The sequence below is a fragment of the Puma concolor genome, chromosome B1 (genome assembly GCF_028749965.1).
Source record: "Puma concolor isolate L17-30 chromosome B1, mPumCon1.1.hap2, whole genome shotgun sequence".
Taxonomy (NCBI): Eukaryota; Metazoa; Chordata; class Mammalia; order Carnivora; family Felidae; genus Puma; species Puma concolor.
Genome location: NC_141670.1, coordinates 206,898,829 through 206,919,820, shown reverse-complemented (window position 1 = coordinate 206,919,820; position 20,992 = coordinate 206,898,829). Strand labels below are relative to the sequence as shown.

Sequence of the window (20,992 nt, the reverse complement as noted above, 5' to 3'; positions counted from 1 at the left end):
CTCCTCGCCTTGTGTTGGCGCGCCAGCCAACCGCACGGGTAGCACGCTGATCGCCAAGAAAACCACGTCCCTGATCGTGTTAGCCGTCGGAGCCCATCTTCCAGCACATTCCTCAGGAAGGGCTCCCAGGAGCATGTTCTCGGAATTCGGCCTTCTCCCACGTGGGTGACCTTCTGCACCCTTTACGCCAGAAAGTTTTCTGGATGTAAAATCCTTGGGACACGTTTTCTTTCTTCAAATCTCTTAAACATGCTACTACTCCATTTTCTCCTGGCATAAAGCATGTTTGTCGAGAGGTCTGATCATCTAATGCTTTCCCTTGTAAGTAATGTGCTTTTTTTCCAAGATGTCCAAAGGTTTTTCTTTCTTTCTTTCTTTTTCTTTCTTTCTTTCTCTTTCTTTCTTTCTTTCTTTCTTTCTTTCTTTTTCTTTCTTTTCTTTTCTTTCTTTCTTTCTCTTTCTTTCCTTCTTTTCTTTCTTTCTTTTCTTTCTCTCTCTTTCTTTCTTTCTTTCTTTCCAGTCTAGTAATTTTACAAGCATAGGTCTTGGGGTTGGCCATTCTGGACGAATATATTCAGGAACGTGGCATGCTTTCAAATCCTGTGTTTCAGGAAGGTCTTCGTGAACGGTCATGTCCCCCTAGGATAGCATCTTGCAAAATCACAGCACTCTCTCACAACGGGGACACCGGCACGGACAGTCGGTCCCTGTGGGGACCCACGCACGCCCGGGTGGCGCTCCTGGGTTTGCCCATTCACCTGCTGAAGGGCATCTGGGTCATCTCCAGTTTGGGGATGTGAACGCTTGTGTCCAGGTTTTTGTGTGATGTGTGTTCTCGCTTCTGGGAAAAACGCCAGGAACACAGCACACTCTCCCCCGTGCGCTCCTTCGGGGAGACCTCCCTCTACACCCTTTAGCCCACTTTTATTTTTGAGAGAGAGAAGGGGAGAGAAAGAGAGAGTGCGAGCAGGGGAGGGGCAGAGAGAGAGGGAGACACAGAATCCGAAGCAGCTCCAGGCTCCGAGCTGTCAGCACAGAGCCCGACACGGGGCTCGAACCCACAGACCGTGAGATCATGAGCTGAGCCGAAGTCGGACGCTTCACCGACTGAGCCACCCTGGTGCCCCTCACCCACTTTCTAATTAGACTTCTTTCACTTTTGCGTGGACTGTTTATATACTCCATACACAAGTCCCTGGGCAGATGTGTGGCCAGATGTGTGTCTGCAGTTTTTCTTTCCATCCTGCAGCCGGGTCTTTCACAGAGCAAAAGCTTTTAGTTTTGATGAGGTATATCTGAAGAATGTTTCCTTTCATGGATCACGCTTTCGGGGTCAAGACTTAAGAACTCTGCCCAGCCCCAGGTCCCAATGACCTCCTACAAGTTATTACACTGAGGTCTGTGGCTTATTTTAAGTGAACCTTTGTACAAACGTGAGATCTAGGTTGTGGCTCGTGGCTGTCCGCCTGCCCGGCAAGCCCCCCTGAGATGTGCAGACTTCTAAAACGGCTCCAACGACCCACTCTCGTGCGATCCCCTCTCCCAGAGTGCCCGCTGGCCAGTGACTTGCTTCTTAATCAAACTAAGTGACAGGCTGTCACTTCCAAAAGTAGGCGATACAAGCCTGTGACTCCCATCTGGGCTGGCATCTGCTCGCTCGCCCTGCTCTAAGCAAGCTGCCATGTGGAGAAGCCCGCATGCCGAGGAACAGAGGGCAATCTCTGACCAACGGCCACGAGAGTGAGGCTGGAACAGATCCCTCCCCGGTCAAGCCTTCAGAAGAGACCCCAGCCCGAGCCAACATCTTGACTGCAGTCCTGCAAGAGACCGGACGAGAGGATCAACTAAGCCACAGAAACTGAGATACTGTTCTTGTGATCCACCAAGTTCCAGGGAAATCCGTTGTGCAGCAATGGGCCTGCCTGTGTCGACGGCAGGCCCCCACCCTGGCAATTCTGCCCAAGGAGGGGGAGGAAGTTCCTCAGGAAACTCAAATTCTGCCTTTTCCCTACGGAGCACAGCAAGTGCACTGATGGCCATCACACTGAAAACCACTCTCAAAATCACATTCAGGGCCACCGGGCGAAATGCCACTTGCTGCTCACGTGGCCTGGCATTCACTTGAGGGAGTAGCTCCAGGACCCCTCCCTGGGCACATCCGACCACCTCTCGGCCTCCAAGAAAGGGCTAGCACGTCTCTGTAATCGACGTCCCTCTTCCTGAGTGCCTGCCTGATGACCATCCTCGCTCTGACTGGTAGTGAAGGAATGAGCCAATGTGCGGGGCCACGGGCATGCACTGAACGGGTCCCTCGGCAACCACAGCAGATTCTTAAACGTGTGGCACCCGCTGTCTCCTTTAATCCTTAGAGACATCCTACGAGGTAGGCGCTGTTACCCCAGTTCTACAGATGGGGGCATGAAGGCCCCGCCCCACGGCTGGAAAAGCCAGAGCTGGGACTGGGTGGCAGGTGTGCGCCCCACCCCCACTGCACACACCGAACGGCCCCCAACGGGCCAGGCCAGGCGGAGAGCTGAGGACACGTACACAGTCGGTGCCTCTGTTGCAGCTCCAGCCACCAAAGCCCTTAGTGCCGCTATCTGGGGAGCTGGCTCCCTGTGCTACACTGAGGGGATTATTTTCCTGAAAAATTTCATATGCGTCTTTGAAATGGGAGTTTTATGAGGTGGCAGAGGTCCAAGCGAGGCCTACACATTAGAAAGCAAACAAGACGGCCACAACACAGCACGAAACCACACACACGCGCATGCAGGCACACACACGAAAACCACCCTTGAATACAATCTGCAGGCTTTAGGATCAAAAAGGTGGGGCGCCTGGGTGGCTCAGTCGGTGAAGCACCCAACTCTTGCTCTCAACTCGGGTCACGATCTAGTGGTTCGTGGGTTCGAGCCCCGTGTCGGGATCTGTGCCGACAGCTCAGAGCCTGGAGCCCTCTTCAGGGTCTGTGTCTCCCTCTCTCTGACCCTCCCCCACCCACGCTCTCTCTCTCAAAAACGAACATTAAGACAACTTTTTTAAAAAGGCACACTTCCTCCCACCCAGCCAATCCAGGTTCAAAGAGGGCAGCTCAACTATTAACTTGCCAAGGCATTTTCAGTTTGCCAAGTACTGTGACAGGACTTTGCCTAGCAGACTTTTCAGAGTTGCTAACCTGGAATAAAAAGACCCTGTAACCACTCCATTGACCAGAGGATCCACCCGCATGGGTCCAGAAAGCCAGAAGCGCAGGCTTTTGGTTCAGGCAGGCTGCGGACTCACCCGAGGGGCTCCGGCGAGGTCTTCCTACCAAAGGGAAAGGATCCAGATAGACCGGCAAGAAACAAGAATGGTTCACAATGCAGGAAAAAAGTAAGTTGGGGACGGAGGATGACAGCCCTGATAAGCGGACCCCATCTCTGCGTGGGGAGATAGGGAAATGAGTCACCAATGGGAACGAGATAGCCATCAGCCTGGAATTAATCATGGCAGACAAACTTAATTTAGTTCTGACACTTCTAGGTTCGATGTACAAGAGTCAAGAATAAAGACGACTCAATTCTAGCCGGTGGTTATTTGTAACCTCGTACAGAAAATACTAGATTATGTTAACAGCATTAAAAGGCAAGAACTAAAGCCTGAAAGGTGACTTCCCTGCCGCTTAAGGGGCAGGGAATTCAAATGCAAAGCAAAAGCTGGCAGTCAAAATGATTCTTCTAGAACCTAAATCAGAGGGCACGTCCCCTGCTGCCCCCCTCACTCAAGAGTAAAGCCCAAGTCTACGTGTGCAACACCCCGGCTCCAGCCAACCGGCCTCCTCGCCCTCGTTTAAGGCCACTTCCATCCACCCTCTGGCCACAGGTTAGGGACAGTCCCCTCAAGGCCTCCAAGTCGCCTCCTCCCACGCCAGCCCAAACAAAGGCCCGAATCTCCTCCCCGAGAGGGGCTCTCAGTCTGAAGGCCTCCGAGCTAGAGAGACGTCGGCTCTGCCGTCCGTCCCCAGCCCCCACCACACACACCGCACAGCAGCAGGCCGGGCTGGACCCGTCCGGAGCGGGTGGAGACACAGGCGCCACCAGCCATGCGGCTCCCGCTCCGTCAGGGGGTCTCCACGCTTCCCGGCTCTGCCTCTGGGCTGCCGGGTCCACCCTGTGAATTCTCGCTTTTCCACAAAAGGCAGCGTGTGTTCTTTGCAGCCGTGAGCCTTCCTCTGCCCGCTTCCTGCCAGGTGAATCGGGAGGATCCAAAGGCCCCTTTTCATTTCCTGCTGCCCGTGCCTCTCAGTCCAAACTCGCGGCTTTCTAACAACCCAATTCTCTCAAAAGCTTTCCGGGTCTCCGGGGAAACCTCTTGGGGTACGATTCCTTACACAAGAGCCACAAGCACAGGTCTCCTCAAAACAAGCCCCCTGGGTCTCGGGGGTCTGCAGAGGGACAGCTCCGGAGCGCCTCGGTCCTACCGTTTGGCGGTCTCACGCCGCACGCCCACAGCTTCATCACAGACCCGACCTTCCCGGCCGCCCCGCACTGACGTCTGCTCGAAAGCCACTTCTGAACGTCAGCCCCATGTGCCACCGGGAAGGCGGAGGGTGAGGCGGCCAAGGGGTGCCGCTCCCGTGCACCCAAGCCCCGTCCCCGGCTTCCCGCTCCACCCCTGCCTTCCAGCCTCGGTGGCAGGACGCAGAGGTGCCCTCGGCACCGCCTCAAAATCCTGTCCGGACCAGCCGGTCCGTCATCTTCCACCTCCACGATGAACTGCTGCCACATGGCCAGGACCCACTCCACTCCGGTTCCTAACATTCTCACATCTTCCCACCCACCCCCACTGGGTCTCCCCACAGCCCGAGGCAACCCCCAGAACTTTCCTCCCCAGAGTCCCGTCAGCTCCCGACCAGCTACAAACTCTGTCCCACACGTGAGGATTTTGCTAACAGTCTATACACCAAACTCCTACCTCGGGGCCTCTGCGTCTGCTGCCTCCTGGGGTGGACGTTCTTCCCGGAGAGCACATCTGTTCACACGCCACCTTGTCGGGCATCTCTCACCCAGCCTGAAAAAAATGGCAACCTCCTGCCTCCCGGGCATCCCCCTGCCCCCTGCCCGTCTCCACTCACCCCTTAACCCGACTCTGTATTTGCTATCTTCTGTCCCCATGGGAGTGTGAGCGCAGACTCTGGAGCATCCCATCTCCTGCACATCTCCAGTGTCTACTAGAACTGACACGGCACGGGCTCAACAAAGGGCACGAAGAGGGCCTCCTGCCCTTTTGAAAAACCGTGAACAAAGTTGCCAAACCCCCCCCCCTTGGCCTGAAGCAAGTTCAGCATCACTTCGGAGGGACCATCCTTAGGGCACGTGGCCGTGGCCGAACAGCAAGGTCCGTAGACAGAGTTTCCAGGGTTTCAAGTGTACGAGTACCGAGTACGTGCGGGGGGGGGGGGGGGGGCCACCCCTCGAAACCCAGGTCCATTGCCCGCTCCGCTCCAGGGTAGAACGTGCAGCCTGGGTCTGTCTCGGAAAGAGGGAAAGGCCGCGACACCCCAGGTGCCCCGTAAGCGTCCAACCTGGGTCCCCAGCTTCTCTGCACATCCGCCGGTCACACGCCAAACGCGGCCGGGCCCTGCCGCGTCAGGTCTGGATGGTTCCAGCCTGACAGAGATGCCCCAAGAGCTCCAAACCCACGAGGTCCCCTCCTCACCGGGTAGTTTCCTGATCCTGGGTCAGGCTTCCTTCACCCCCATGTGCTTCCTTCACCCCCATGTGCCGTCCCCCAGCGTCACGTGACAAGGAGATACTTAGATCCTCCAAACGCGGGAATTACCTCAGCAGGCGCCTAACTGGCAATAAATCAGCTAAAGAAGGTTCTTTTCTTTTTATTTTTGCAATATCGTTCCATACAAAAGCAATAGAAACATAACAGTCTTAACAAGAAGTTTACAATTGAGTATTTGAACAGAAAATCTGTACACATTATCATTTACAGCAACTTTACATGGTGAATTAACTGATTGTAAAAAAAACATCCATTCTAAGCCCCTCTGCTGGCAGCCTTACTCTTGGAGTGTTACGGGTGGAAGGCCTCCCTAGTGCTATTTACAAGTACCAAATTAAGACTGTATAACTTACATAAAATCCATTAACTTAATGGCTCAATTTACTAACTTTGACTATTCAGTGCTCTGGGTGAGGCAAAAAAACACACCTTGACATACTGACAAAAGACCCAAAATTTAAGTTTCCGTAACGATATTCAAGTTATCCGATTATGAGAACACTCAGTCAGCTACCGGAAAAGAGAGCCGCCATGAGACTGGTCCTGTGAGCGTGTGGTTAAACCCAAACCAGCCACCTGACAAGTGGAGACCGGGTGTCTAACTTACTGGTGGAGAACCAGTTAAAAGTATGTTTGTCAGGGTAACTTGGAGAATGGCAGAGATTAAGCAATTAAGTTTTCAAGTTCAATTTTCCTTGGATTTAGTTCCATTTACAATTTAAAACATGCAAAATACACTCGCTATACATAAAATTAACGCTTCTTAAGAAAATAAGGCAAGAATAACAGTTCACCATGAGCTAATGTGATAATGAACTCTGAACAGAAGCCATCCGGTTACAAATGCAGGACACATGCTTGGCCGGTCCCCAACCTGCCGGGCAGAGGCAACTCTCGCTCCCAGTGGCCTCTAGGTGGCACCAGTTAGCTCATGGCTGAGAAATCTTTCAAGGGCTCCGTTAAACAAGCTTCCAAGTCAAATTCGTCCTCCACTCCGCAGTCCACGTGCCTGACTTTAGTGGGTGTGCCAGAGTACACATCCTAGAAAACAGGAGCACGGTCACGGCTAGCCCCCAAGACACGTGGGACTCGCTGCCGCTGGCACCAAACCCAAAGCTGTGCGCCCCAAGGCAGGGGGTGCCTGCCTCCACCTGAGGCCACGGCCCCGGAGGCCGGAAGTCCATGCGCGCTAGGATGCTTGGGAGAGAGAATTCAAACCATCACCTACTTCAAACTCACGGGCAACATCACACTTTCTTGGAGGTGGATTTGTCAAATCCCTACCCGCTAAGCAACCCCCACCAGAGGCTGACTAAAAGCTGACACCTTTAAGGCGTCCGAGCCCCGGCCCTTTGACCCCTAGGGGGCCGCAGAGTGGACTCAGCCTACCATCACCCACGCACCGTGCCTTGTGACGCAGAATCGCACCAAACCCCAGGGCACGTGCTCACCGGCCAAGGAGGATCTGTCCTGGCTGCTCCTTCTCCAGCCCACCTCACCCCCAACACGGGGGCCACTTCCTACACCCACATTTGGGAATCAAGTGAGAGAAAACGCACGTCAAGCTCTTTGCCTTCGCTCACTCTTTCTAATAACTGTGCTGCCAAAGGGACCGTTACGTACCATACACAAGGCACTGTGTAAAACAAAAAGTCCAGATATGAACACCCACGTGCATCTTTTACAAGCACAGAACAGATGCTGAAAAGCTAGACAAAACGCAAACAGTGGCTCTCAAGGCAGGATTTGGTAATGGTGTGTAATACATTTCTGACCTGCTTCAATAAACAGGCGTTGCTTTTTTCGTTAAAAAGTTTAATTACAAGGTCATACAATCAAACCTTAGAGTTTACAGTCTAGGGCATTTAAACCCACTGAAGTCCAATGTTTCATCCAACTTAAACCAAAGTTGTAAATGAAAAACTTTAAAAAAAAGTTATTTTGGGGGGGCGCCTGGGTACACCCCCCACCATGGTCATATTCTTGCCTAAAGGGTTCGATCTGAATCTAGTCCTTAAAGAAACAGAACTCCCAAATGAGGAATTCCGTGTTATAAAAACTAGCCTGAATCTCCCCAAAAAGCCAAGGTCATGGGGGAAAATGCAGGAAGACTATTCTAAGTTAAAGAACATGTAAGAAATGGCAATTCAGACAAGTAATCCTTGATTCAACTGTGGATTTAAAAAAAAACCAAAAAAACAAAAAACAACAACTTATAATAAGGACATCATTAGGGCAACCAGAAAACCCAAATGTGGATGCTGATGAGACAGTGTTCTGTCAACATGGCATTTCCTGAGCACAGTGACACCGTGGCTGTGTCCAGACTTGGTGGAGTGGGTAAGGGATACACACAGTTCTGGGTGTTCACAACATGAAATAAGGTACCCAGCCCAGGCTTCTCTTCCTTTAGCAAACCCAGCCATCTCTGAACCACCTCCTCCTGGACCCCCCCAGGACCTCCCACCAGGAGGACCCCTGCCTCTGATCTTTGTGGTCTGGCCCCCCCTCCCCTTGTCCCCTGGGCCTGAGCCATCTCCCTCTAACTTCTGATTTGGCAGGTGGCATGTTCAGAATCTGTTTCTTGAGCTGGGACAAGGGTTCCTCTTCATCCAAACTAAGGATACCACCAGTTGACATTTTCATGGGTTCCTTTTTAGTCCTGCATACGTGTGAATAAATATCCATAAAACTGGGATCATTCTATCATTAAGCAACCTGTTTTTACTTATCTCAACAATTTCCCGCATCATTAGTCCTCAAAAACCTTATGACAGAAACATAACTTTGCTAGTCTTCTATTGTTTGACATTTGTCTTATTGCTCACCTCACAGTCACAAAAAGTGGGTCAACAGAGGGTCCACAAGATGGGATGGACCTATGCCGGGCTTACCCAGGAGGTGACCCAGATGAAGGGAAAAAAGGCAATTATGCACGTTTAATTTATAGGCTTCTGAACTGTTCAAACACAGTGCAGGACGACCTCACACAGGATGACCTCACGTAAAGCGTAACTGCTCGTGCGTATATCTGCTTGTATACACGCAGAAAAGTCTGGAAGAACATGCACCCAACCAACAGAGACCCAATCAATACTACCCAACTGACAGCTGAGATAATTTTATATATTGCTTTTAATCTTTGTAGTTTTTTCCTCCAAAAACACATCGTTTTTAAAAATTGGAAAATATGGGGGAAACCCTAGGCCCAAAACACACCTTTATTTTATAACAATTAGCAAACGGTTCTTGTACTAACAAATCACCAGCACAAACTGTATACAGCTTAAAATTAATGCCCGTGACAAGACCTACGTAAGCACTGGAACCAAAAGGAAAAAAGCCTTACGTTTTTCTTCTTAAAGCTTATTTTCATTGAGAGAGAGAAAGGGACAGAGAATCCCAAGCGGGCACAGCACTGTCAGCACAGAGCCCAAGGCGGCGCTCGATCCCAGGAACTGTGAGATCATGACCCAAACCGAAATCAAGAGCCGGATGCTTAACCACTTAACGAGAATGAAGCCACCCGGGTGCCCCAAGGCTTTTTACTTTTAAACTGAAAATGGTGGGGGCACCTGAGTGGCTCTGTCGGTTGGACACCCCACCCTTGGCTTTGGTCTAAGTCATGATCTCACAGTTCCTGGGATCGAGCCCTGTGTCGGGCTCCGCGATGACAGCACGGAGCCTGCTTGGGATTCTGTCTCCCTCTCTCTCTGCCCCTTCTCCACACATGCGTGTGCTCTCTCTCAAAATAAACTTTACACTTGATCCTAGCCAAAAGGCCGAGAAGCAATAATAAACTTCAAATTAATTAATTAGATGAGAATAAGTAAAATGAAAATGGTAGGACGAACTAGGTGGATCCAACCAAAAACCTAGATTAAGGCCAACAGAGAGGGACTCCACTCAATCTGACACTCTGATGACAACAGGAGAAAGGGATAAGGAGCCCCTTACTCATAAGCAGCAAAATCAAACTCTGGCCTCAATGTCAGTTTACAAAGTGGCACACATTGTCAACAATTAACTGGAAACCAAGAAAAGGTACTTACAAAGTTATCCTGAGAGCTTGTCTGGGATTCAGAGCTGCTTTCTGCGGACTCAGTCTCCATTTCCCCGAGGTCCACAGGATGTCTGCGAAGTGAAACCAAACGGGTAAGTCAGCTACCAAAGCCAGGAGGCACGTGATGCAGGAAGGTGCTCCAAGGCTGCTCACTAAACACAAGCACAATCAACACCATGCTGCCCTCTGACAATGGTCACTCGTGTCTCCTCTGCTCCTGAAAGCATCGAGACAGTTTTCAGTGAACCCTCCCTGCCCCAGTGCTGCCCAGTCAACCAGCACAGGGAGAGCTGGCCACAGCCACTGCAAGCGGAGACATCCACCTGGCTCAGAGCACACAACCTGCCCGCTCCCAACTATGGTGCAACTGTTTACACCCCCAACGGCATCCTACCAGGTAGAAGCAGCAATAACACGCCCAATGTGGGGAGGCAGTGGGGGCGAGTGCACACCAGAACAAACCATACAGCAGACGATCACTAATATTTCCAATTTTCCACTCATAAAGAGCACAGAACAACAGCGGCAGTGGGAAAAAACTGTATGACAGGATGACATCTGTGAGACCAACTCTGTAAAGCCATGTTAGAAATTATCTCGGGGACTCCTGGCTAGCTCAGCCGGAGCAGCAGAAGACTTCTGAGTTTGAGCCCCACATGGAGTCCAGAGAGCACTTACACAAACAAAACCTTAAAAAATCATTTCAAACGTGAGTTTATTAATTTCCCCAGCACAAAGCAAAAACTCTAGTGTTTGCTAAATGAACAAATCTGTTTCTGAGGAAGGGAGAGGCTCAGGTCAGGAGGGAGCTGAGAAGAGGTGCTCCAAGGGGGCACAAGTACAAGACCATTCTCTCCAGCTCCCTGTCCAACAGCCAACCCTAACCCTAGACACAACCCTAGGGCAAAACCCCAGGCCTCAGGCCTCTCCAACGAGGCTCCAGTTTAAAAATCAACAGGGGCAGGGCACCTGGGGCAGGACTCAGTCGGTTGAGCGACAGACTTCGGCTCAGGTGACGGTTTTTGAGTTTGAGCCCCATATCGGGCTCTGTACTGACAGCTCAGAGCCTGGAGCCTGCTTCGGATTCTGTGTGTGTCTCTCTCTCTGCCCCTTCCCCACTCCTGCTCTGTCTCTCTGTCTCAGGAATAAACATTAAAAAAAAAAAAAAAAAGAAGACAAGCAGACTACTTAAAAAGAAAAAAAGAAAGAAAACCAACAGGAAAAAGATAAAAGGTTTCCTGGACTAAAAGAGACCTTTTATTTTCATAGTTCAACATAAGTTACTCAAACACCTTTCAGAATGTTGAGTTTAAAACTTAATAGACCACAGCCCACATATCAGTAGGTTTATTACCAAGCCCTCCTTTCTCTAGCTACAAAAAGTAAATCCAGGAAGCGTACTTTTCCCTCCACCACCTGTGCAGCCACGCAACGGCACACACGTGTGCATGGGGAAAACAGACATGAGGCCGGGGCAGCGGACTATTCTGCTCTCAGAAAACTTCCAGGGGCACTTAGTACGAGGCCAGCGTGCCACACAGGTGATCAAGCGGTATCGGTCACTGCACACGTCGCAGAAACAGAGGCCAAGAGTGCAATAAAGACATACATTTCTTGCAGATCACATCCTTCTTCAGGTGGAGGATCCCAAAAATGCAGTGCCACCTTCCAGAGTTTGATCTGCTGGTCCCACGATCGCCGACTATACTTCTTGAACTTGTTGGGGGTCTTGGGATGGATGCCAGGTTGGCGAAGGTGTCTGCAGGAAACAGGGCAGTTATTCCGACACACACTCTGCCCACATCAGCTTGAACGTTAGCCAAACTATGAGATCAGTTACCAAAAAAATACAGATCAACGGAGACTCTATAAAATGAGCAAAACTAACGTATACAACAGCACTGCCCCTTTGATTCTACTATGCTTCTGCTACGTGCGCTCCAAAAAACTACATCTGAAGCCCAGTCCCACTGAGAAATCGACGCTCCAAGCTTCGCAACCTGCGTGTGAGGGAGCAGCGTAGCAAGAGCGTGCTGCTTGGACAAAATGAGGCAACGCTCATGCTTTCCTCCAGCAACACCTTCACAACCTGCAACCCGAACTTTACTTTCTCCCCCATCATGCGTGTTAATAGCTTTACATTTATAAGACCACTAGAAGTCTGACGTGAAGTAAGACCTGAAATGTCTTCCAACACCCTGAACTATACAGTGTATTTTCTTATCTTCAAGTCCCTGGGGATCCCATCCATGCCTCTTCACTCATGTAAGTGCCTCAGCTGTTCAATGGTCCTCAGCAGACGTGAGCTACGCCCAGACTCAGATTCACCCCTGAAGTAACCATCCAGGCTGCAAAGCCCCGTGCTCCATCAGGATGTGCCAGGGAGACAGGACTACCTTGGGACTTCTTTAATATAGCGGTCATAGGCGATGGTATTCTTTCCGTAGTTGATCTGTTTCTGCCTCCTCATGAGCACGCTTTCATCTGTCTCTAAGTCAGCTGGTGCTGCGGACCCCGACTCCTTCGAATCAGAACTGAAGAGGAAAGGAACAGAACACACCTTAAGATCACTACGTAAGAAAACGGTGAAACACAACCATGAAAGAACATCTGTCCTCTGGATTCCAAACCATGTTAATCTTAAACAGTCTAGAAATCTTTGTGTGTGTGGGAATTTATACACAATCGGTACAGCTTCCAACGCAGTGAGGAAAGGACTAACCCAGTACATGCCACTGAGACAACCAGCACCTCATGCACAGTTGTTTCTACTAACAGACTGCAGGCCCATCAAATTAAAAAAGAAACCTTTACGTGGCATTTACCTTCCCGACGAGGACTTTCTCTCTCTCCCAAAGTCATTTATGAGGAGTTTTCTTTTATATCTGAAAGCAAAATAAACATCACTGATTTTAAGGCATAACTGAATTAACTGAATACGATGCTTTTAGAACTGAAACAGCCCCCAAGGATAAGGTCTTCTTCCTGAGCAGTGTAGTCTGGATTAATGAGTACAGGTAACAGCACCGTTGGGTGGCTTATTTTTTTTTTTTTTTTTGAAGTTTTATTTATTTTCGAGACAGAGACAGAGCATGAATGGGGGAGGGGCAGAGAGAGGGGGAGACACAGAATCCGAAGCAGGTTCCAGGCTCCAAGCTGTCAGCACAGAGCCCGACGAGCCCGACACGGGGCTCGAACTCACGAACCATGAGAGCGTGACCTGAGCTGAAGTCGGACGCTCAACCGACTGAGCCCCCCAGGAGCCCCTGGGTGGCTTATTTTCAATCTCCCTCAGTCATCTTCTCTCACAAGAAGAGAAGTTATACACCAAGATCACACCAAGTGCTTAGGGCAACCAGGCTCTATGAGCAACTGCCTCAATGCCCTTGGGCACCACCACATGTGATGAGGCAGAGGTTCTCTGAACCAAATAAAGTCCCTAACAGTTTCAGGTTAGGTCCTAAGAGCCCAGTTTCAAAGAAAATAAACACAAGTTGAAATAAAAAGTTGACTTCTGACACCACAACTAGTTAGTTGCTAACAAGACGCGTGTGCCCGAGTCCCGCGAACCTCCTCCTATACCTGGAAGGAGAACGGCACCACCACCCCCGTTGTGTCCCCGCAAACTGCACCAGGCATCTGACTTCTATCATCACAACAACTACCAAACCCCAGCTCTGCCCGGGTATGTCGGCCCGAGGACTGTACACAATCTACCACTGAAACCACGAACCCCCTCAAACCAGAAGCTCATTTGTCTGAAGTAGGTCATCACTGCATCTCCTTCCCAAATCCCCACCCCCAAGTTTGCTGAGGCATCCAACAGTTTGGGCACCGGAAGAAGTAATGCAGGAGTTTACTTCCTGTGAGCCCAGGAAACATCAATTCTACGCCAGCCTGTGACAACACGGAGAGGAGGCCCTCGGATCACTTTCTCCAGGGTTTCGCTCTCTGTGACTCTAGTTGAAAAAGACTGGCTTCAGGTAGGACTAAAACTCACTTCCCAATTTTCAGAGAGCTGGTGTGTGGTACGTGTTACCCTCTTGAGAGCACAGTGAGTTGAATTCTCGTAAAACGTACAGCGGGCCGCCACCACCGGCAGCTCAGACCACCCAGGCCTTACTAAAGCAGCAGCCTTCCACCAGGAAAGGTGTGATCCAGGAACAGAGTGGCCCAAAACTGAGCAGGCCTGTTCTGCAAAGCAGAACGACTTTCAGAGGCAGGCCCGTGAGACAACTGAGGAGAAGGAGCCACCAAAGGAGTGTCCAGACAGACCAGGATCTCCACACATAGCACGAGGGCCACGGACGGTCCCTGGCAAGGGGAGAAGGGGGGTCAGGACACACAGGTGAGGCCATGACAGCTGTTATAAACCTCAGGAGCGTCGCACAGAAACTACACAGACCAAATCAAACATCCCAGCTCTACAGTTGGGAAAATCGAGATCTACGTCAATAACACAACTAATTCAAAACACTGGAGGGGCACCTGGGTGGCTCAATCCATTAAGCGTCCGACTTTGGCTCAGTTCATGGGTTCGAGTCCCAAGTCAGGCTCTGGGCTGACCCCTCGGAGCCTGGAGCCTGCTTCGGATTCTGTGTCTCCCTCTCTCTCTCTGCCCCTCCCCCACTCATGCTCTGTCTCTGTCTCTCTGTCTAAAATAAATAAACATTAAATCTTTTTTTTCTTTTTTTGAAACAAAACACTGGAGCCATACCTGTTAACTTCCAGCTCACCTTTCCAAGAGGTATACTGCCCCCCCAACACACACACAACACGTGTGGTCATAACCAGCTCCCACACTGCCTGTGCCTTTCTTAAGGAGGCAGCTAGAAATACCATCAAGCTGCAGATTCTGTGTTTCCCTCTCTGTTGCAGACGTGCAACAGGCAATGTGGCCCTGCTTCTCTGCAGAGAGGACACATTTTCATAAGAATTAAGAACCAATGGACTCAGTTTAACATTCTCCAGCTAATCATGAGCCACAGTATTTTAACTCAAAATTCATTCAGCTGGGGTGGATGGCATATATCAAGGAGGGGAACAGAATTTGTAATCAAGAGAAATAAACGGTGTTTAGGAGTGCATATGAGTACAGGAAGTGGCTTGGCCTTTGTGAGAACTCGGGACACACACAAGAATTTTGGGTACAACTGCAAGGGGTTTAGAGGCCCCCAGTTGGGGACCCCTCACTGCGCCCTCCCACTTCCAAGCTGACATCTGAGCCAGGTGTCAGACAACACACTTCGCTGGGGTGGCAGAGCACAACGCGGTAGGTCAGAGCGCATCACGGTGGAAGGACGGCCGCTAAGGCAGGCGTCCTCAAACTCTGGCGAGCAGCCTCATCTGGAGGGCTTCTTCAAGACCTGGCCGGACCCCACCCAGAGTTTGCCATTCAGCGGGCCTGGGGTGGGGCGTGAGAAAGTGCATTCCTAAGAAGTTCCCAGGTACTGCTAACATTGTGGTGTGGGGACCAAACTCTTAAAAATCATCATTCTAAGACACATCTCAGATTTAACACATAATTGAAAGCACAATAAACAACATTCCAAAACGGTCTGCAACGTATACCTTGCAATTTCCTTGTTAACTCGGGTTCTCATCTCATCCTCTTCGACTGCACTTGCCCAGTCTGAACATCTAGAACGGGGTTTGGGGCCCTCGGGAGTGGTAAAACTGCAATAAGATAAAAATGTACGTGTGAACCACGGCACACACTTTCCGTCTCCTTTCAAACAGTGCGTCAGGGAATGTCCACATGCTGTTTGGAGGGTGCCAAGGGAAAGGGCTCTGGGCCAATCTCTGCTCCATAACTTACTAGATCACTGAGTTTAGGCAATTTACTGAAAGCCTGTCTGGGCTTCATTTATCGAACTTCTGGGCACCTACCATGTGCCAGTGTTGGCTAAATCAGGAGGAAAAAGTCTACTGGGGGGAAGGCAAAGTCAACAAGGCATCTTCAGCCCTGAGAACGGCACCTAATACAATTTCCTTTATTTGTAAAATGAGAAGCTACTTTTCAGCATTTTAAAAAACCGTTAGGTAATACTTCATACTAAGCAAAGTGCCCAGCACGTGAAAGGTACTTAATAAACAGTGCATACTAGTTAGTTTCAGATGCACGTAATGATTCAGAATATACCACATAATTAAAACAAGAGGGTAAGAATTTACAACTGAGTCCCCACTACAAGAACTTAGCGCACTGATAACAGTGCCCCCCCCCCACCAGAGTTGGGTTAAGCGTAAACTAGGGGTTCAGTTCTATCTAGAGATCAAGGAAACCTTCGGCCAAGTTAAATCTTTGCTCAAATTAGGGAATTTGAAATCTGGCAGTCAGAATTGCTGGTATGTCCATTATCTGTAGATTAGACATAAACTGATTTTTTTCTACTGGCCACCACGGGCGAAGCCAAGCTGGACACAAACTTCAGCTGCAGCTCTAAGCAGCCTTCAGTACCTGAGCTGCAAACCAAACGGCGTGCTTTGGAAGCGCAACTGCGGTAACAAATGAATAATCTCTTTGCACAATTATCGTTTATTCTCTTACGGTTTCCTCACCTAGAAAAACTAAAATTAGATTTCTGAAAGAAAATTTCCAGAATCTAAAAATGCGTGGCAGTGTCTGAAGTCAAATTAATGAACCAAAAGTTAATGTGACTCAGTAACCGTATCCCAGACACAGAGAAGAATCAAATGGGGGGATTGTCCAGAGCTGGACATGGACTTCTCACTAGTCTATCAAGGGGTTCAGGTCTCCACCATGGCAGTTTCCTGAACTTTTAAAGGGTGCTTACAAATGACCTTTTGCTACATCACATATTTTTGTAGAAAAGAAAATGCCTCTTGCAGAACTGAAGCCTCTTTTTATTTTTTTGACGTTTATTTATTTTTGAGATAGAGAGACAGAACACAAGTGGGGGAGGGGCAGAGAGAGAAGGAGACATAGACTCCAAAGCAGGCTCCAGGCTCCCAGCTGTCAGCATAGAGCCCGACGCGGGGCTCGAATGCACGAATGGCAAGATCATGACCTGAGCCGAAGTCGGATGCTTAACCGACTCAGCCACCCAGGCACCCCAAGCCTATTTTTCAGATTAAGTACATCAGAGTCACCAACCTATCCTATCTCAGAACAAACACGTTTTTTGGGAAGGTGCTGGAACAGAAAACGAAGCCTATTTTACACAATAAGCTAACCTCCCTCCACAGGAACTTCTCACATCCCGCGACAGATCTACTGCAGGCACCTGTATGCACTCCCCACTCCTCACCATGGCGGACTGGGGAGAAAAGCACTGCCAACGGCAGACACAAGGGCATTTCTGCCACATTAGATGAATAAGGAGGCCCACGTGGCTAATGAGCTACAGGGGAACCCACAGGGACACCAAAGACTTTTAAGGCAACGTAAGGATTTAACATTTCGTCTTCAGCTAAATGGGAGACCACTGGAGGACTCAGACCCTGACCTCAACGATGTCTGACAGCTTCTGTTCACATCCACTCCAGCCCTGTCCAGGGCCTCTCCCACACTCAAGACCACTTCCCAAGTATCTCTTCTAGTCCTAAGTCTCCAAAAGGCATAGAACTCACACTTGTGCAAAACGTGCGTGGCCTCCCCATCCACACCCTCAGGTCTCAATACCATCCTGACACCTTCTCTTGCTCACGGGAGAAGCTTCGGCCTGACTATGGACTCCCCCCCATGCCAGCTCTGCTCTACCCACAACCTCCTCACCTCAGCACATGGTTCCACAAGAAACAAAGGTGTTCACAGCTAACACTGGAGTCATCCTAGACCCCTCTCTGCACCCAACCCATCAGCAAACATCAGGAATCCTGCTTTAAGAAGTCAAACGTGAGGGGCGCCTGGGTGGCTCAGTCGGTTAAGTGTCCAACATCAGCTCAGGTCATGATCTCGCAGTCCGTGAGTTCGAGCCCCACGTCGGGCTCTGTGCTGACAGCTCCGAGCCTGGAGCCTGCTTTGGATTCCATGTCTCCCTCCCTCTCTCTCTGCTCCTCCCCTGGTTACGTGGTCTCTCTCTCTCTCAAAAACAAACATCAAAAAAAAATTTTTTTAATAAAATTGGATTTTAAAAAGTAGAATGTCAACCACATATTTCTCCCCATCTTTATTTTTCACCATCCCCTTCCACCTCAACGTAACAGCCCACCCACCTTGTCCCCCTCCATTCAGGCTTCAAACAGGCCAAACGCATCCCCACCCGGGGTGGGGGGGCCTTGGCACACGGATGCTTGTGGGCCGGTTTGTCCCGTCACCACACAGAGGTAACCCAACAAAGGCCTTCCTTCCCTGTGGCCTCTCAAGAGCACCCTAGCCCTCGTCCCTGCCCTGTCTCCACCCACACCCTGTCCCTCTGAAATACCCTGACCAGCTGAGCCACCCGCATCAGTACAAGCACAAGGAAAATGAAAGCGTGGTTTCCGAGGTGTCCTAACCTCCCCAGCACACAACGCGCTCTAGAAACAACTCACGTGAATGCTGCAGCAAAGGCTCATTCAGAGAGAAAATACCTGGAGTCATCAGAATGAAAAGAAGGGTCTAGGGAGGAAGGGAGGAATTTGATGTTCCAGAGAATAAAAAACACGCCCGAAAAAAAGAGGAGGAGGAACAAGAGGAGGAGGAATCTAGAGGTGCAGACTCTGGTTCAGGTCATGATCTCACAGGTCTTGAGTTCAAGCCCCGAGTTGAGCTCTCTGCTGTCAGTGCAGAGATCCTCTGTCCCCCTCCCGTCTCTGCCCCTCCCCCACTTGCACTCACATGCACACACTCTCTCTCTCTCAAAAATAAATAAAACTTGGGGCACCTGGGTGGCTCAGTCGGTTGAGCGGCCGACTTTAGCTCAGGGAGCCCCGCCTCGGGTTCTGTGCTGACAGTTCAGAGCCTGGAGCCTGCTTCGGATTCTGTGTCTCCCTCTCTCTCTGCCCCTCCCCCATTCATTCTCTGTCTCTCTCTGTCTCAAAAACAAATAAACACTAAAAGAAAAAAAAACTTTCTAAATAAATAAAACTTAAAAAGCAACAAGGATCTGGAACTCAAATCTCGGTCTGCGGCCTGGCACCTACGCCGTTTTCGCTGCGGTGCGCCGCCCAACTTCTCTAAGCGGAGTCTTCTGAGACCCAACCCAACCAGCTGCACTGAAACGTGCTAAAAGCTTCCCAGTGTCCCTGAAACACAGGAAGGCTCGCTGGCTGAGGCGGAGACCTTTGTTTGTTTGTTTGTTGACACTTATCACCGGAGGTCCTGTGGGAACGTCACCTACCCCAGTCACGTGACACAGGGTGCTTCACACAGATAATGAAAATGCGGGCACCTTAACCAAACGTTTGGGGCAACAGCTGCCTTCACTAGAACTAGTCAGGCGCTACGCCAGAGGTGACATGACTAGCCAGGTGCAGTGACCCTCACTCGCCGTGACTACCCAAGTGTCGTAGCACTTGGCAGCGCGACCACTCAAAGAGTTGTGACCCCCCCCCCCAGCACCCTAATTAATCAGAGTCCAAAACCACAAGCCCCTTAAATAATCAACTAATGCGAGGCACAGACACCACGAGCGGATCAGGGCGGTAACCCCGAGGTGCCATAGGCAGCCAGGACGGGGAACCCGGGAGCCTTAACCAGTCGGGACGGGGGGACCCCAGGTACCTTAGGCAGTCAGGACAGAGTCCCCCCAGGCGCCTTAACCAATCAGGACGGGGACCCCAGGAGCCTCAAGCAGCCCGCTGGGGCCCGGGCCCACCTGTCGGGTCTGCAGTCTCCCGGCGGCTTCGCGGGGCCCTCGGCGTCCTCGGGCTTCCTGCGCCTCCCGTCGGCTCTGCGCTTCCGTCCGAGGCTCCACCTCGCGGGGGGCGGCGGGCTGCGGACGAGAGGCCGCGTCGGTGGGGGGGGGGGGAGGCGGGGTGGGAGCGGCCTCGAGCCCCCCGCCGCCCGCCCGCCCGCCGACCCCCGCCCCGGCCCGGCCCGCCCGGAACGCCCCGGGACGCGCGGCCCGCCTCACCTGGCGTCGCCGTCGCGGCGGCTCCCGCAGCCGGAGGGGCTTCGCGGCCGGCAGGCCATATCGAGCGCAGCGGCGGGGTGCTGTGGCGCCGGGCTGCGTCCTCGGGCGGGGGTCGGGGGCCGGCAGCCGCGACCGTTCCCGCGCCGGCGCTGACAAGCTCTGCGCGCGCGCCCCGCCCCCAACCGCCTTTATGCGCCGGCGGCCCCGCCCCTCCGAGCTCCCGCGCGCGCCGCGTCGGGCGAGACCATCGGGCCCGGGCGGGCGGGGGAGTCCAGACGGCAGAACCCGCTCCGCGGGCTGCCCGACCCTGGGCGGGGCGCCGCCGGCCCGCAGCCCCGACGTTGCCTTCGGGGAGGCGGCGGACCGACGTCGTCCGAGTGGACGAGGAGAGGCCCGAAGAAAGGTTGCCCCCCTCCTAGAATTGGAGCGGCCGCGCCTCCGCGGGCGGGGGAAGGGGGTCTTGGCGGGAGATTGGGGCGCGCGCGCGACGCGGGCGCTCCCGGGGGGGAGGGGGTGCGGGCAGGCGGCGGGTCTCTGATTGGTCGGCCCCGCGGGGGCGGTCTCTGCGCTGGCGGGAAACGGGAACCCGGAAAGGGAGGCTGCGCTGACGCTGCGGTCTCGGCCCACAGCCGCCGCACCGGCCCGGCGCCGCTGGCCCCCCCGTCAGCCCTCCCCGCTGCGCAGTTTACTTCCGCCGCTTTCAGCGCCGCCTCCGGCTCTCTGACCCTCCCCCTCCCCCCCCCCTCCGTGCTCCACGGGCCCTCCATGACCCCGACCCCTGCGCTTGGAGGCCTCACCCAGGACCCACGCCCTTGGGCCACCACAGCGTTCCCACGGGGGCCCCTACATCTAGAGTGCCTGCATGCTGACCCCAAGGGCCCTGGCCACAACCCCCTCCCCAGAACCGCAGGCCCAGAACTGCTGGGCCCACTCCCTTGGGAGCCCTGGAAACGGACTTCTTGAGACCCTGGCCTGCAACGGGAAAAACGGAGGGCAAGGTTCCTACAGCGCCTGCCTCCCTTCGCATTTTAAGCAAAAATGGGTACGTTGAAGTGGGCACAGTGCTGCTCCTTCTCAGCTGGCTTCTCCCCGTTACCAGTTCGAACATCAGGAAAAACAAAATACTCCATTTAAGTCG

At 52.0% G+C, this 20,992-nt stretch overlaps 1 protein-coding gene and 1 long non-coding RNA gene across 5 annotated transcripts in view; one reads left to right on the top strand and one right to left on the bottom strand.

Moving 5' to 3' along the window:
• Window positions 1-20,016, bottom strand: part of SLBP (stem-loop histone mRNA binding protein) — a 76,353-nt gene extending 56,337 nt beyond the window's left edge. The window contains exons 1-8 of one of the 4 annotated variants that reach the window (XM_086705644.1): window positions 19,855-20,015; window positions 19,597-19,713; window positions 15,407-15,511; window positions 12,661-12,720; window positions 12,232-12,369; window positions 11,445-11,594; window positions 9,825-9,906; window positions 5,857-6,813 (exon numbers count right to left, since the gene is read on the bottom strand). In XM_086705644.1, the coding sequence (XP_086561770.1) occupies window positions 6,697-6,813; window positions 9,825-9,906; window positions 11,445-11,594; window positions 12,232-12,369; window positions 12,661-12,720; window positions 15,407-15,511; window positions 19,597-19,713; window positions 19,855-19,913 (828 nt within the window). In that variant the 5' untranslated portion in view covers window positions 19,914-20,015 and the 3' untranslated portion in view covers window positions 5,857-6,696. The other 3 variants (XM_086705648.1, XM_086705646.1, XM_086705647.1) reach the window with 3 other exon arrangements.
• A 108-nt stretch (window positions 20,017-20,124) lies between these two features.
• Window positions 20,125-20,988, top strand: LOC147582159 (uncharacterized). The gene is made up of 2 exons (XR_015250658.1): window positions 20,125-20,257; window positions 20,484-20,988. It is a non-coding gene; the product is annotated as an uncharacterized LOC147582159 (long non-coding RNA).
• The last annotated feature ends 4 nt before the right edge of the window (window positions 20,989-20,992 follow it).